Here is a 15,081-nt window from a genome sequence, read left to right on the forward strand (position 1 = left end):
TCGTCTTTATCAAAACCTCACCGGCATGCCAGGCTTATTTGGCCTCTATCACAGCGACAGCGACACGCGCTTGCTCGCTTATCTGCGCCTCCTCGAGCTGTTTGGACGATCATCAAACATGCTCGCAGAGCCGATAAAAGGAACTGCCCACCTTTTCCTGTGCGGCGGCCTTCATCGCGAAGTAGTCCACGTGCAGCCCGCACTCTGTCTTCTCCGTCTTCCCAGCCCAGCGCCCAGCGCGTTCTCCCGCGTCACCTTCCCCGCTCTTCGCAGTGCTATGCCAGTCCCCAACACTTCGGTAGCCCTGATCGAGCAGTTTATTGCGCGGGACGTTGTTCTCTTTCACGTACCACTCCACGAACGGGAACGTCCACTCGAAGAGAGGATTCAACTTAATGAGCCCAGTGCTGTCGACTTCCAGCGGCTGCAGGCTTGCCCGATCCGCGCCTTGAGAAGCTCTCCGCCCTGTAATGACTGCAGCTACGCTAAGCTCATCGTAAGCCCGGCGCGCAGGCTCTACCTGCAGAGACATTCGGCGTGGAATAAGCAGCCGATGTACAATATAGCGATATAACGGACCTTTACGACGTAGTCGTATAATGTCTCATCCTTCTCCCACAGCGCCTCCCCATACTTCGCCTCGAATTGCTGCACGGTTTCGCAGCCCCCAGGCTTGTAGACGTGTATCGGCACGCTATACTTTTGCCGGACCTCATCCACGAGCTCTAGCGTTTCGGGAAAGTGATATAGCGTGTCGATGAATATCAAGGGTGGGGGCGAGGGCGTAATCTTCGAGAGCATGTCGATCGCGACGAGTCCTGTTAATCCGAATGCGGTCGTCTGATACAGCCCCGGGACATGCTCGACAGCCCAGTTTAGAATGCCTTCGGGGGTGAGATTTTGGAGGTGGGCATTGATGCGGTCAATCTCTTCCTGAGCTAAAGGGAGCTGTAGCGGCTTGGAGAAGGTTGGCGCCGACGAAGATGCCTCGGTCATGGTATGGAAAGTGGCTCGGTGACAATAATGTAGTCGTGGTGGTGTAGTCCTTCACATGATAGAAGGTGCAGCGCACCCTAGATAAGGCTCAGGAGATGAGATGAATGGGGCAGAAAGTATCACCATCGCCTTGCGAAATGTTGACACCATCGACCTCCAGCGCTTGCATGATTCAGCGGTCACGGCAGCGCAGACTCCTAAATTGCACAACCTTATGGCATGTTGTCAAGAAAATAGTACTTGTACACCGTGCTTCTTATATCTGCACATAATTACAATCAAAAGGGTGATACAATTGTAGATTATTCCTGCAGCTGCGAGCACACCGGAGCCTATGGCTGTGTAGCAAAACTGCAGCTGACACCAAGTCCTACCTACCCCGATCCCCAGAGTATCGTCTTTTCTGCTATAACCTTGGATACTCGAGTCTGGTCGGCGGGATCATGAGTCTGGAGAGTGCGTACTAGTATGCATTTGATGCATAGCCACGGTGGAGAAGAGGCGAAAACAGTTTGCGAAGGCAGAATAAGCGATTGAAACGTACATCATGTACGAGTTTGTGGAACGATGATACTCCCCAAATGGGCTCCTGAATGATTGGAGTTAGAATGAACTGAAATTTGCGAATACAAGATGTGGAGAGGATAAGAGGCGGCCCAGAGCAAGGGCTGCGCACCAAGAACGTTGGCGGTTTCTGTCCTTGAAACGTTGTCCACTGCAATACTGGCTGACGAGGTTGCCGTTGAGATATATTCTGAACCTTAAGAGACGCCTAAAATCACACACAGTATATATATCACTTATTTAGACTATCAGTTGAACGATACCCCGCTCCTCGAGAATTTGCATAGCATTGATGCCCTCTGGTCAGAAATACACTGGCCCTGGTTTGAAAAGGGTCAGTAACGATCATAAACATGACGAGAAAGCGCGCTCCGATTGCAAATTACGACCGTCATCCAACTATTGAATCCTCCGCCCCTGGCGGTTGCTATTCCATACAAAATAGAAACGCAGCACAGAAGAAAATGTAGAGGCGGTTGTATGGTACATTGCTTTACTTCGTCTTTGCACGCATGACAAGGTCAGACTGTAGTACGAACCTTACGGAACACTCACCATGTGCATCCAAAATCTCCCTCCTGAGCCCCCAGCAGCGCACAGGTAAAAGCGAGACATGCGATTGACAGGGATATGGAAATTTTCTGGTTCCACAAAGCCCATGACGCAGAATTTCTTTGCGCGTTGGGCTCAAAAGAAAGAGCAACATGTGAATCAAGACGATTCAAGTCCAATGTTTAAGCTTCAAGGGCTCGAGAGGCGCCGCTGAGCGCCTGGTGACCCACGGCGTTTGCCCGGCGCCACAGCATGAGCTTGAATCTGTTCGGAAGAACTTGAAGAGCTTGAGGGAGAACAACAAAACGGAACACGAGGATGAGAGACTGAGACAAAGTGAGTGAGTATTCTTTTGAATACCAGCTTGGCAAATTCATGGGCCTTATCCAGCGCAGTAATATATAAGTTCCTCCGAGCTCTGAATGATGTACAAAAGACTCGAACATCATTACTAGTACGCCGTGATGCCTTTCGGACAGCGCTGCGCATATCTCTTGGTCCAGATGCACCCAGTTCCCACAGCATTGCATGTTCCGTACTCTACGACTTGTTGCGACCACACCGCCCGAAGCGTCCCCTGAAATCTTTCTTCCTACGGCATGTTCAGGCATCTGAAGGTGGCATACGAGTTCCCTCGGAACGCCGAACCGATGGAATGGCGGGACTATTAGCTGCGCCGGAGCGCAATGAGCTCGGTCAATCGTGAATACCTATGTCACGGTGTATGGGTTGGCACCGGAGTGGTTCACGGTCCGGCCAAGGGAATGTCACGTATGACCAGTGTGGTTTCTAGATTTTCATTATTTGGTACTCACGAATGAACGCAGTATCAGGGGTGCAGCACGGTCCGCGACCACTGACCACAGTTCCAATCCTCGATATGACAGGGCTTACATGTGCCTTTTGTACAGGTGATATCCGAACATCGTGCGATATGATATCATGAGTCGCTCGGCGGCCGTCGGGATGTACTGTTACACCGATTACTTCTCCTGGATATGACGCTCAGATATGTTTACTTCTCATTGAGAACTCAGGCCACAAGCGTCACATAATCATCTGGCATATTTATCATCACATTTGATTGGCCTCGCGGCCATGAAGTACAAGTAGTACAGGTCATACAGGTATTTTTCTGTTTTTGTCACTTGTGAGTAATCCTACGAAGGTGGTACAGTAATAAATGGAAGTTACAACACAGAAGGTGTAAAGAGTATTACTAGGGGGATAGCGTATAAATGAAGATTAGAACGAAGGGAAATAATAAACAGCGCCTAGAGACTAAGAAGAGGTATCATCTTTCGTTATGTCGTTAGATAGCCAAAGCAAATGTCCACCAACACAAACACCAAACCATCCATAACGTACCGGAATGAAAATCTAAAACATGTTCATTGACAGCACGAAGATTGCGAAGACTTGACAGCTTCGTATCACTATCACTTCCTCGCCTCAACGATAAGCCTTACGTTCTCAAACCCATCCTGGTCAGCTTTGCTGCGCTTCAGGCCGCGGAACATGAACCTTTCCAGCAGGAAATCGACTCGGCGCACGCCCTGGCTCTTCTCGAAAGCCTCGACACTAGGGAATGTCTTGCACCTGCGCGTGTACGCACGCGCAACGGCGGTTTCCTCGCTCTGTGAGAGGCGTACCCAGTCGACGTGCGTGATCTGTTGCTGTAAACTCTTGTGGATGGCAATGAGCACGTCACCGACCGTGATGGGCACGTCGCGGGATGAAGACGGGACGAGCAGGAAATTGGACTTTGCCTTGCCCGGCTCGAGCACGATAGGCCATTGTGGGATGAGGTCACAAGTGATCCTCATCTTTCGGATGGCTGGGTACGTCGCCTGCTGCTCGAGCTCGTCGCGTGACAGCTGCTTCCCGGATGTCCTCCCTCGCTCAGTGATATGCATAGCGTTGAACTGATTTAGGGAAAGGTCGAAAACGAGCATGGGGCCGTCACGAGACTCGCCGTCCAGTAGTGGATGCAGTTGGTTTGAAGGGAGTGGCTGCTGGTAGGCGTATGGGGATATGAACGGTGGGTAGGCCGGGACTGCATACCACGCTGGCTGCGGCAGATTGCTGTCGGAACGTCGTCGATGATGAGTAAAATGCGGTGGAGCCCCGACCGGGACCATGGCAGGCAGAGGCGAATACATCATGGGCGGCGAGGGGAAGGGAGCAGGATTGGGAATAGAGGCCATGTCTCCATGCCATGAGGGCCTCCGGTTGCGATGGGGTATGACTGGGTCTTCATCGTCAAAATGCACGCGGCGGCGGGGAGGGTCTGGTGAGGGAGGCAGCGACATGGCTGGGATGAAGGGAGAAACATGCGGCTGCTGGTAGTAGGGGTGGAGATAAGGGGTCGCATAGTGATACTGGGGGAAGTAGTACTGAGGGTTCATCTCGCAACTCGCTGGTATGCTGCGAAAACAAGGGGTTTAAAGTGGGGGAGTGGGACGAATGCGGTCGAATACACACCTTTTATATGTCAAGATCTGGGCCGTCGGGACCGAAGTTGGGTAGATGACTTCCTCTGGACAGAAACGTATTTCTTCGGCAATGTCGTCGACCGAGCGGTAAAAGCCTGAGGCACTGCTTCAGAGGCGGGAGAATAAGTTTTGGAAGGGCGGAATAGCGGACAGCATTCGTATGAAAGTAGGCTTTTGAGGCCTGTTTGTCAGCGCTGGGCGCTGTGAACAGCGTAATGCACGATTCTAAGCGACAACAATCAGCTCAATCGCGCCTAGCGTCAATCTAGATCAGAGCCTTGAGAGAGTCACCCCGCTCCCCAGAAAGAACGCGTTGATCATAGTTGCCAGAGGCGCAGCGATGGACAGCAACAGCCACGCAACCAGTAGCACCGACTGACAGGAAGTGCAGGGAGCACTAATGCGGCTACACTCACACAGACAGCAGACACTGGTGCGCATTGACTCACGCCAGAATGAAACCGCCAAAGTGAGAGTCGGCGATGCTGCGAGTCCCGCGATGTTGGCGGTGTGGTTTTGCCCACGTGGCCAGCGCTGTCTGAAGTCTGAACTAGGACTTGCCAAGCTTTGCAACGGCATCTTCGTCAAGGGCAATGTTCAGAAAAATATGCTGAGCACACACGTACCTCGCTCGTTGATCGCAACGGCTCGGTTCCAGGAGCCATCAGCGTGCGACCCGAACCTGAACCTTGGCGATGGCAAGTCAACGACGCATAGAATGGCTGGCACCAAACGAAAGACATCTCCAGGGCCCTGACGGGAGACCATCAATCTGCCGTGTTATGTCTTCGGTGACCGCAAAATTCGCCTTCTTTAGGAGGCTCGTATCTGCATGACGACCTCCGTATCTTCAAGGTGGAAGTGCCACTCGTCGCCCGCTAGCCGATGCGACTCTCACTCGGGAGTCTAGACGGAGCCATTATGCTCGCACGTGACATTTGCAGCTGGCGGATCGTACACCGCCCGGCACAGCTGCCAGTCCACAGCCATCCCGCCCTCACTGCGTCCCGCAACTGACTGGCCCTTTTCGAGCCCCAGACTGGTTCAGAGGCTGTCCCCTCAGAGCGCGCGCACTCCGACCTACTCAGATCCGGGTGCGGTTTGGCATCCGGCAAATAAACCACGCGTCTGCTATGACTCGTGCGCGCTGAGCTCGTCGAGTCCGCAGTCTGAACTTTCCGGAGCAGCAGGCATCTTGCGGAGCTCTCATCTTCTTGTTTCCTGCGGCCGCAGCGAGACTCATCTTGATACTGTTCGCGCCTACGCGTTGTGGTTGATTGCTCAAAGCCATATAAGTGTTACCAGATTTAACCGACAGATCCGAATAAAAGTTTAGCATCGCGTCGCAGGTTCCGCAGGGACAGGGTTTTGATCTAGTAGATAATCAAACACATGTGGATTGGGCAAGTACTTTACATTTGGATCCGAGATCTGGTATACACAGTCCGTCGCAATAGAACATAGACATAGTCCGGGTTTGGAACATATGCGCAATATCATCAAGCGCGATTGCATGCGCCCGCAGCCCAATGGCATAGTGGATAAGTCATCCATCCTTTAGATACCGCCGAACGCGATAAACTTGGTATTCAGGTATTCTTCAATTCCATGACCTCCTTCGCGGCCTGTATGATACACACACGGTCAGTTTCCATTTAGTAACAGCCTCATGAATTGAGAATGAGTGTCTCTATTTTGTCTCGACAAGCCGCAGTAAATGCTTGAAAGAGACATGACATACACGATTCGGAATCATGTGTAGCTCCGTGGCAGGGTGCAGAGTAGGAGCATAGTATTGAGCTAGACTGCTGATTTTGCCTCACGCGTGGACAAGGCCGAACGTGAACAACACCAGAGCAGGCTATCATGTCCTCAGAGGCTACGAAGTGTCTGTTTGTGATCAATCTTCTGTTGCCTGCCCCAAGCTTGTTTGATACGGAGAAAAACCACAGAATCAATGCTTTGACCACAGGACGGAGAGTCGTGTGGTCTCCGCATAATCGCCACTGCCGCTAGATACCGGCGCAACTACCCTGCCCTTTCTCAAAGGCAGCGACCAGATGCGCCAGCAACTAGGGAAACTTGTTCTCATGAGGCATTTTGAAGGCATAATGTGCATGTGCTGAGTTGAGATATGCGGAATTCGTAGCCATAAGGAGTAGCCCGAATGCAGATATGCAGCCGCCAGCGGCTATCGTCTGCGCATACCCGGCTCCTCGGAAGAAGTAGAAAAAACCAAGAAAAAACTAGATAAAGGCACTCACCCAGCCCACTCTCTTTCACGCCTCCGAACGGAATCACCGCTTGACTGATCATGCCCGTGTTCGTGCCCACCATCCCTGTCTCCAGAGCCTCCGCAACGCGCCAGGCGCGCCCGATGTTTTGGGTGTAGCAGTAGCTCGCCAGGCCAAAAGGGGTGCTGTTTGCCCATGCCAATACCTGCTCCTCCGTCTCGAAACGTGTCAGCGCGGCAAGTGGGCCAAATGTTTCCTCTTGATTCACGAGCGCATCAGGCGGCACCTCGGAGAGCACCGTTGGCTGGAAGAACGAGCCCTTGCCCGCGAGACGCGTACCGCCCATAACGAGCTGCGCGCCCCGCGCGAGTGCATCATCAACGTGACGCTGGACCTTCTTGATTGCCTTGTCATGGATTAGCGGGCCGTGTGTCCTGAAGAATAGGTAAGTCACGCTGCATTTACTCATTTATGAAAAGGGATGTCACAAATTAAAACACGCACGTATCGCTGTCCAGTCCGTTGCCAACTTGGAATGTGGCAATTTTCTCCGCAAGTCGGGACGCAAACTCCGCATACACCGATGATTGAACATAGATCCGGTTAGCGCACACGCATGTTTGCCCACTGCTACGGAACTTGGACAAAATGGCACCTGATTGATTATGCGAGTAGAGTGCAAAGGGAAGATTAGATTTCAGACCGCACCAAGCGTCGCCAATATTCTCAGGGTAAACACGCGTACCTTCCACAGCCGCCTCAACGTCTGCATCATCAAATACAATAAACGCGGCGTTGCCGCCCGCCTCGATTGACACCCTATGAGTATGCTCAGCCCTTGATCCTGCGTCACCACCATCATTACTAAGGAAAAGTACACACTTCTTCATACCCTTCGAGGCATATCCATATAGGAGCTTTGCGACAGGCGTACTGCCAGTAAAGGTAACCTTTCTAACCGTATCGTTCTCGCACATCTCGCGGGCGACTTCAGAGATGTTCGCTTGCGTGGTCACAACATTAAATACTCCAGGTGGAACGCCCGCGCGAGAAGCCAGCTGTTAGGGCGGCACAATCTCGATGAATATAGTGATGACTGTGAGGAATATATGGAACGCACCTCCGCGAGTGCTAGCGCGGAGAACGGGGTTTCAGGCGGGGGCTTGACCACCACAGTACATCCCGCGGCAAGAGCAGCACCAAGTTTGCGAGTGATCATCGCTAATGGAAAGTTCCATGGCGTAAGGATTGAGCTAGAAAATGGTGGCCATTCAAAGACAATCGCGCGAGAACGTAATTGTAAGCACATACACAACACCTTTTCAAGTTACCGAGGCATCAATGTATCAGAAATATGGGGCCCATCAATAGAAAACATACCGATTGGCTGCTTCACGACAACATTGCGAAGATGTGGAAAAGGTGAAGGGATTACCTCTGTGAGTGAAAAGTATCATCAGTATCGTACTTTATCTTGAGGCTTGGAAAGACATGCCTCCATACGTTCGAACAGCTTCCTCCGCTTTTGAAAGAGGTTGTTAGTTAAGTGATGCTACCGCAGCATTGCAAGTTCATACCAAACCACTAGCGCAGTGTGCGAAAGTAAGTCGTGGGGGAGGGCAAAGAAAGCAAGTAGACATACCTCAATGAATGAGGCCGCATAAGCGTGTTCCCCCTGTATATACGCCCAACATGCGAGATTATTCGTCAGAAGTTTATGCTAAAATGTTGTAGATATGCACCCTTGCTTCCGCGATAGGTTTTCCGTTCTCCAACGTCTGCGACAAAATTAGGGCATGTATTAGAAGCTATTGCACCGAACGTACGACTAGTCTTGCGAGATCATCTTGATTCTCCTGCATCAGAGCGTAAAATTTCATTAAAATATCGTGGCGGTGCTGCAGGAAATGTCAAGTCAATGCGCAGAAAGGAGACGATATACGGACCTTGGCAGTAGTTTTGCTCCAAGACTTGAACGCACGCCCTGCAGCATCAATAGCCTCTTTGGTCTCCACCAGCCCCATCTCTGGAATAGTACCAAGCTCTTCATCTGTTGCTGGGTCTGACATTGCACATTCGTAAGCATTACATATCAGTTACAACAAACAGAATGCATCCACTTATAACTGTAATTTTGCCACCATCATGGGCGTCGACCCAGTTTCCGCCAATTAATCCTTGCATGTGTACGAGGGATACATCCTTCAGACCGAACTGCATGGCGGCGGCATGTGAGAATCACTCCAGCTTTCAAACTAGGGCAGCTTACCGTCGATGTGCTTGCCATCCTGAACAATGCGAAAGTCTGTCTTGGTGGGAACTTCCTTTTAACGTGAATACGCCCGGCACTCGCGGCGAGTCTGAATGTAACACGGGTGAAGGTCATGACGGAAGATCGCAAGGAGCGCGACGCCGGGTAGGATGGTAATTGTGGTCGGGCGGTGGTGCGCCGTGCGGAGACGGACGAGAAACACGTCTCTCATGACTTGCTCATGACGGCGAACCTATCATGTAACTCCTAACCCTAGATTCTGACTCCAAGCGCTCGAAGCACTATGTCTACTTCTACTACATAAGTAGACGTCCCAATTAAAAACATATCATCTCTTAGATCCCGCCTTTCCTTTTCTCCTGCCAGCCCCATGTGATTCCGGTTCAGGTATATCAAGGAATCTTCCAAGTTCAAGAGCATTACGTGCGGCCTGATTAATGTGCTTGAAGCGATCCGGGCCGAGGTGAATTCCGCCAAAGTAGCGCGTTACCACGACAAGGACATTCTCAACTTCCTTTAAATAGATATTAGCTACATCTTGGCAAAAACGGTGTCATTCAACGCACAAGAATCTGAAGTAAATGCGCTAGGCGTCCACCAGCGGCGGTCTCCCCATCATCGTCATTGTCTGGATAGATGAGGGCGCATAAGTTGCAAATCCTCGACGCCAGGATGAGCCAACGATACCTTGATGGAGAGTGTTACCGAGCCGACAACGCCAGGCGTTGATTATGGGATGTGCGGCGCGGGCAATCTTGCGATCCGACATCAAATGTGCAAGAATGGTGGGAACCTACCTTCTATTTAGCACACGAAGTCACTGAAAAAAGGGACATGCATACCTGCGCAGGATCTGATATCCTACATGCTCTTCCAATGAACACACTCTTTCGATCCACAATGGGATCGGAAACTACGAGTTCAATATCGTTTGGCATCTGAATATCTTGTTGACGATCTTCCACTGTCTCTTCTTCCCTACCCGCATCACTTGGTCTCTCGATGCTCACAACCGGTCGCTCGTCCTCCCGAATCAACTCACCAATCCTTGCCGCACTCAATCGCTCACCCGCCCATATCGCGCATCTCTCTCGTACCCACTCCACGCCATCAAAGACACAGACGCCGCCCGCCGTCCATTCTACGGCGTCACGCGAAATATACGTCCGGAGCACAGCACCAAATAACGCCGCATCGACGCCAAAGGGACCGAGGTATCGAGAGAGCAGTTGCAGCTGAGGTGGAGCCTCGACAGGATATGCAGGTGGTAATGACACGAGAACCGTAAGCGGATACTCCGAGTCCGGGTCCGCTGGTGCAGCAATACTAATATAGATAATATCCGACCCTGTAGAGCAGTCAAGGGCGAATTACAAAAAATACATACCTGACGCTTACTTCATACCTGATCGTTCCCTTCTCTCCGCCATTCATTTGCGCATGCTGGGCGTGATCGGCACCGGGGGGTGATGGCGGATGCCATAGTCGGACGGCATCGTCGCCGTAAATTGATTGCAGAGCTGGAAGGGGTGCACCGAATGAGGCGCACTGTATGTGTGCGAGGAAGGGAACCAAGGCTGCGCGCACCGCCTAGTTCGGCCGCAATGGGCTCGCGCTCTGGGTTATCGGAAAGATATGTAATCAGCGACTCGAGTGTATCGAAATGCGGAGACGGCGTGCGTGCAAGCATATTGATAGACCCGGCTCTGAAAGTGGAGGTTTATGAGGCTGCTAGCCATGCAACCGGGACAAGGTCGAAATGGCGGCGATTGAGTTGATGGGTTTGGTAGAAACACCCAGGAAACACCGTCCAACCCTCACTTTGAGTTGCCGCCATGTCGGGTGATCTGAAGTCAGGAAGAGAATAATTTCTGTTTTTAATTATTTATGAAGCTGTATATTACCGCTATTGGACAACTATACGATCATCCTTATTGGGCCCGTCTTGATAACGGTCTTCTAGCAGACGTGATCTGGTATCCTCTCAGTTACATGGTTCCATAGCTTACGCTTGCAGGGCTCAGCTCTATAAACCTATGGCACCAACACCTCCGCCCGTTCGAGTAATTGTGCGCCTGCCTTACAACCGACCAGAGGATCCCCTCCAGGATCCTCCTCGAGTGCGTTATTCGCATGCAGCCCGATATACCAACAGACTGACAGCATATACCGGAAAGTCCAGGTAGAATGGAGCCAGGAAAAGGAACATATCCTCTGGGAGGTCATCGCAAAGTCACGCGCTATAGAGGGAGCAGGGACGGACTGTGAGTGCACGGATTCCTCTGACCTGCGGTGATTCTACAACGCGTACAAATTAAGTTTTATCCCTCAGGGAAGGGTCTTGCAACTCATCTCCAGGTACCCCTCCCCTATCTTCTTCATCGCGCCCAGACGCGCTACGAAGAGGATCTTCGAGGGCTGCAGGGCATTAGTGGCGTTCTCAGTCCCACATCGGCCGCTCCAAATTCAGCCGGATTTCCCGTACTGAGCCCTGTCTCTCCCCAACAGCCCAATGGCAATGAATATTTCCCGCGACTTCCGGAGGTAGCATCTCACCGTCTTTCGACATCATCTGCCACCGCGACACGGCCGCTCGGAGTGCGCGCGCGTCTGAGTTCCCTCGGACAGCAAAGCCCACGCATCAGAAGAACTTCAACGACGCGAAATGCGAGTCAACGTTCGGCAACCAATATGGGCGGAAGTGTGACTGCATCTACTCTTACGCTGCAGGGCCCTCGCAGGAGCAAAACGGCCCAGCGCGTAATACCATTCACGTCTTCGCATGTACTTACAGAGAGTGCATTCGGAGACCAGGCAGGCTATAGTACCGAAAGTGAGGAAAGCGACGAAGACGAGGACACAAGGAAGGAAGAGGAGGAAGATCGCCGCGCGGAGGAGGAGCGAGTCCTTGAGACTAAGCTTCTCGATCTACAGAAGATGATTACGAAGGATGCACTCGGGCTGGTCTCGTCACCCAAGAAGGCGAAGGGAAAGATCGAAATACAAGATCGAGGGCGGACCCGTCCTCTCTCGATGTCCACCGCTTCTCTCTCGAGTAATCGCCCCAGTTCATCGAGAAGCCAGCAAAGTCTCTCCAGCCTTAGCTCGCGATCACCACCCGGATCCATACCATCAATACCGTCTCCCCCACCGCATACGCCACAGCACATGCACTGGCGCTCACACCCAGACACACGTATAAATCAATCGTATGGATACTATGCCTCGCAGTCACCTCCGGCATCATCTCCCCGCATGGCATCGCCAATTCCGAGGCATCTCAGCCCATCAGGAAAGTCGAGTAGTCCGCCCGTGATTTCGCCGGGGAGAGCGTTAGGGCAGACGCATACGCGAGGTTTAGAGAGTACGTCTGGCGGTAAAGCAGGCCGTCGGAGCCGGCACACGGACGATGGGATTGGGACAACCGTGGGTGGGAGGGTGAGCGAGCATGGGAGTACGACATCGAGCTTTAGTGATATTGAGATCAGTGGAAGCGGTGAGGATTTACAAATTTGTTTGTATAACTTCTCGTAGATCTTCTGATCAGCGAGTGCAGATGCAAGTATGTCGGCGCTGGAGAGTGCCATGATGTCTAATATTCGGAACGGGGGATCACGATTGTCAGTATCTTTGCATTGTTCAATTCTAAACCTCACTGATGCAAAATGCACTGTCCAGCTCCTCTTTGAAAAGCAACTTTACGGGGAGGCGGGGAATGAGATAGACGGTCGTAACTCCCGTCGACGCGATCATGTTACCTGTCCGACGATGATGTACGCGTTTAAGAGACGCGTCCTTGATGCGCAGCATCGCTCCTGTCTGTATGCGAGCATGTTCTAGTATCTTCTGCATCTCCTGCCTTTGTCAGATATGTAACGCTTTGGCCTTACGCGTCGTTCTTATCCTGAGCATACGCAAGCCCGTGTGAGCATGGATAAAAGCTGGCTCTGTTAGTGTTACGCCGTCCCGCCTGTGAATTGTAGACGCCAGTTGACCCCTTCTCTTCCTCCTCTTCTCTTCTTGCTCACACTTGTCGCTTGTACATCCGACTTCCAATTTGGTGAATTTGACTGCTTCGAGGATCTGTCAGCCGAACAAACAGGCTGTGTAAACTGACGCCACTTGGTGTAACCCACCAAAAGTACTCATTCGACGGCCACAACGACTCCCTGACACATCCGCACGAGCACCACTCCAAGTACGACAATAACGAGCATGGAGCTCACTTTTGTCACTGAACTCGGACAGTCGTTCGTCATCGAGATTGACCCGCAGATGGAACTCGAGAACGTGATGGCCCTCCTTGAGGCAGAGGTAAGTCGCCACCTTTCCTCCGTCGGGACCCAAATGCTCCTCTGCTGACACTCTGAACCACCGTGTTTTGATCTATCGGGCGACATTTTGTTGTAATGTTCTGCTAGTCAGGCATACCAGTCCCAGAGCAAAGTATATCACACGAAGGACGCGACCTCAGCAACCCGAAGGCGACTATGGAGGAATGCAGCGTAGGTGACCACGCTATGTTGCTACTCAGAAGAAAGGTGACTATTGCGGGAAGGTTTGTCCTCATAATGCCCCCCTCTTCTCAGTTAACGACAAACTTCTTGGGATGAGCAGGGCCGCCGAACAGGACGCCGAAATGATACGGCTACAGATCCTCGGTGACCCAAACATGATGAGCCAATTGCGAACGGTGTGTACTGACATCGCACTCCCCCTTGACAATCCCTCATTAGCACAATATGCGACAATGCAGGTGTATCCGGACTTGGTTGATGCTGCTCAGAACAATCCAGCCCGGTTTGCTGACTTGTTGCGGGAGACACACGCTCGCAATCTGGAAACGCAGCGCGAGATTACTGAACTGGAAGGGGATCCATTCAATATTGAGGCACAGCGTCGGATTGAAGACGCTATTCGCCAGCAAGCTGTGATGAACAACTTTGAGCATGCGATGGAGTATTCGCCTGAGGTGTTTGGTCGGGTGACCATGCTCTAGTGAGTAATCGTACAAATTTGTATGAGGAGGCAAACTAACTCAAACAGCATTGACGTGGAAGTAAACGGACATGCCGTGAAAGCGTTCGTTGATAGTGGGGCACAGCAGACAATCAGTAAGTCACCCAAACCTTCCTTGAAAACGCTGACCAGATCTTCTCTTCTTAGTGAGTCCGGAATGTGCAGAACGCTGCGGGTATGATTGATCATGCTCTCTCCTTTTGAATACCAGTCTTACGGATGTTTTCAAGACTGATGCGGCTATTGGACAATCGGTACAGCGGACTCGCAGTCGGAGTAGGCACCGCGAAGATCCTCGGGAGGGTACACAGTGCCCAACTGAAGCTCGCTGATCTATTCCTGCCTTGTTCTTTTACTGTTATAGAGGTATCTTTATGACTTCTCCTGACTCATACCCCCTGCGTTCTAATCACGTAAATCAGGGCCGTGAGGTCGACCTCCTCTTCGGTCTGGATATGCTGAAGGCTCACCAAGCATGCATCGATCTTGAGAGGGACTGTCTTCGTATTCAAGGACGTGAAGTCCGTTTCCTCGCAGAGCACGAGCTCCCTCAAAAAGCACGCGACATGAATTACGGCCGTCAAAATGAACTGGCGGAGGCCGCCTCAGCGTCGGGATCCAGCGGCTCGACTTCCGGTCTAGGCCCGAGTCAGTCCTTCCCTGGGGCAGGTCACACACTTGGAGCAACTCCCGCACCAGCTAGAAGTGCTTCAATATCGCCACAGTATTCGGAGGAGGCGATCCAGGCTTTGATGAATCTCGGTGCATCAAGAGAAGTGGCGATCCAAACTCTAGATGCGGCTGGCGGAAACCTGGACGTGGCTGCTTCATTAATGTTCTAACTAGTAGTGTACAAGGCCGAATAGCGTGCGACTTATGGACGATTGTAGGACAATCTCCGGAGAAGACAAAACCAATGTATGACATATAGTAGATATACAAATGAAGG

At 51.8% G+C, this 15,081-nt stretch overlaps 5 protein-coding genes across 5 annotated transcripts; 2 read left to right on the plus strand and 3 right to left on the minus strand.

Annotated features, from left to right (window-relative positions):
- Window positions 1-34: 34 nt before the first annotated feature.
- FIBRA_00246 (uncharacterized protein) lies at window positions 35-996 on the minus strand (the record flags this gene model as incomplete). Its single annotated transcript, XM_012322145.1, has 3 exons — window positions 35-97; window positions 152-520; window positions 580-996. The coding sequence occupies 3 exons, from the start codon at window positions 994-996 to the stop codon at window positions 35-37; spliced, it is 849 nt and encodes a 282-aa protein (XP_012177535.1).
- Window positions 997-3,551: 2,555 nt separating this feature from the next.
- FIBRA_00247 (uncharacterized protein) lies at window positions 3,552-9,227 on the minus strand (the record flags this gene model as incomplete). Its single annotated transcript, XM_012322146.1, has 16 exons — window positions 3,552-4,539; window positions 4,597-4,702; window positions 6,872-7,275; window positions 7,346-7,496; window positions 7,587-7,660; window positions 7,724-7,899; window positions 7,962-8,094; window positions 8,153-8,159; window positions 8,222-8,278; window positions 8,419-8,425; window positions 8,484-8,516; window positions 8,584-8,619; window positions 8,668-8,739; window positions 8,788-8,903; window positions 8,962-9,055; window positions 9,111-9,227. 16 exons carry the CDS (start codon window positions 9,225-9,227, stop codon window positions 3,552-3,554), a joined length of 2,571 nt encoding a protein of 856 aa, XP_012177536.1.
- Window positions 9,228-9,441: 214 nt separating this feature from the next.
- On the minus strand, window positions 9,442-10,803 carry FIBRA_00248 (uncharacterized protein; the record flags this gene model as incomplete). The annotated part of the gene is made up of 6 exons (XM_012322147.1): window positions 9,442-9,627; window positions 9,680-9,741; window positions 9,801-9,906; window positions 9,956-10,439; window positions 10,501-10,633; window positions 10,701-10,803. The coding sequence occupies 6 exons, from the start codon at window positions 10,801-10,803 to the stop codon at window positions 9,442-9,444; spliced, it is 1,074 nt and encodes a 357-aa protein (XP_012177537.1).
- A 346-nt stretch (window positions 10,804-11,149) lies between these two features.
- On the plus strand, window positions 11,150-12,647 carry FIBRA_00249 (uncharacterized protein; the record flags this gene model as incomplete). The annotated part of the gene is made up of 3 exons (XM_012322148.1): window positions 11,150-11,233; window positions 11,296-11,377; window positions 11,446-12,647. The coding sequence occupies 3 exons, from the start codon at window positions 11,150-11,152 to the stop codon at window positions 12,645-12,647; spliced, it is 1,368 nt and encodes a 455-aa protein (XP_012177538.1).
- Window positions 12,648-13,328: 681 nt separating this feature from the next.
- On the plus strand, window positions 13,329-15,056 carry FIBRA_00250 (uncharacterized protein; the record flags this gene model as incomplete). Its single annotated transcript, XM_012322149.1, has 6 exons — window positions 13,329-13,427; window positions 13,535-13,671; window positions 13,731-13,806; window positions 13,870-14,085; window positions 14,555-14,967; window positions 15,023-15,056. The coding sequence occupies 6 exons, from the start codon at window positions 13,329-13,331 to the stop codon at window positions 15,054-15,056; spliced, it is 975 nt and encodes a 324-aa protein (XP_012177539.1).
- Window positions 15,057-15,081: the final 25 nt, after the last annotated feature.

Source organism: Fibroporia radiculosa (assembly GCF_000313525.1).
Source record: "Fibroporia radiculosa TFFH 294 genomic supercontigs, scaffold67, whole genome shotgun sequence".
Lineage (NCBI taxonomy): Eukaryota > Fungi > Basidiomycota > Agaricomycetes > Polyporales > Fibroporiaceae > Fibroporia > Fibroporia radiculosa.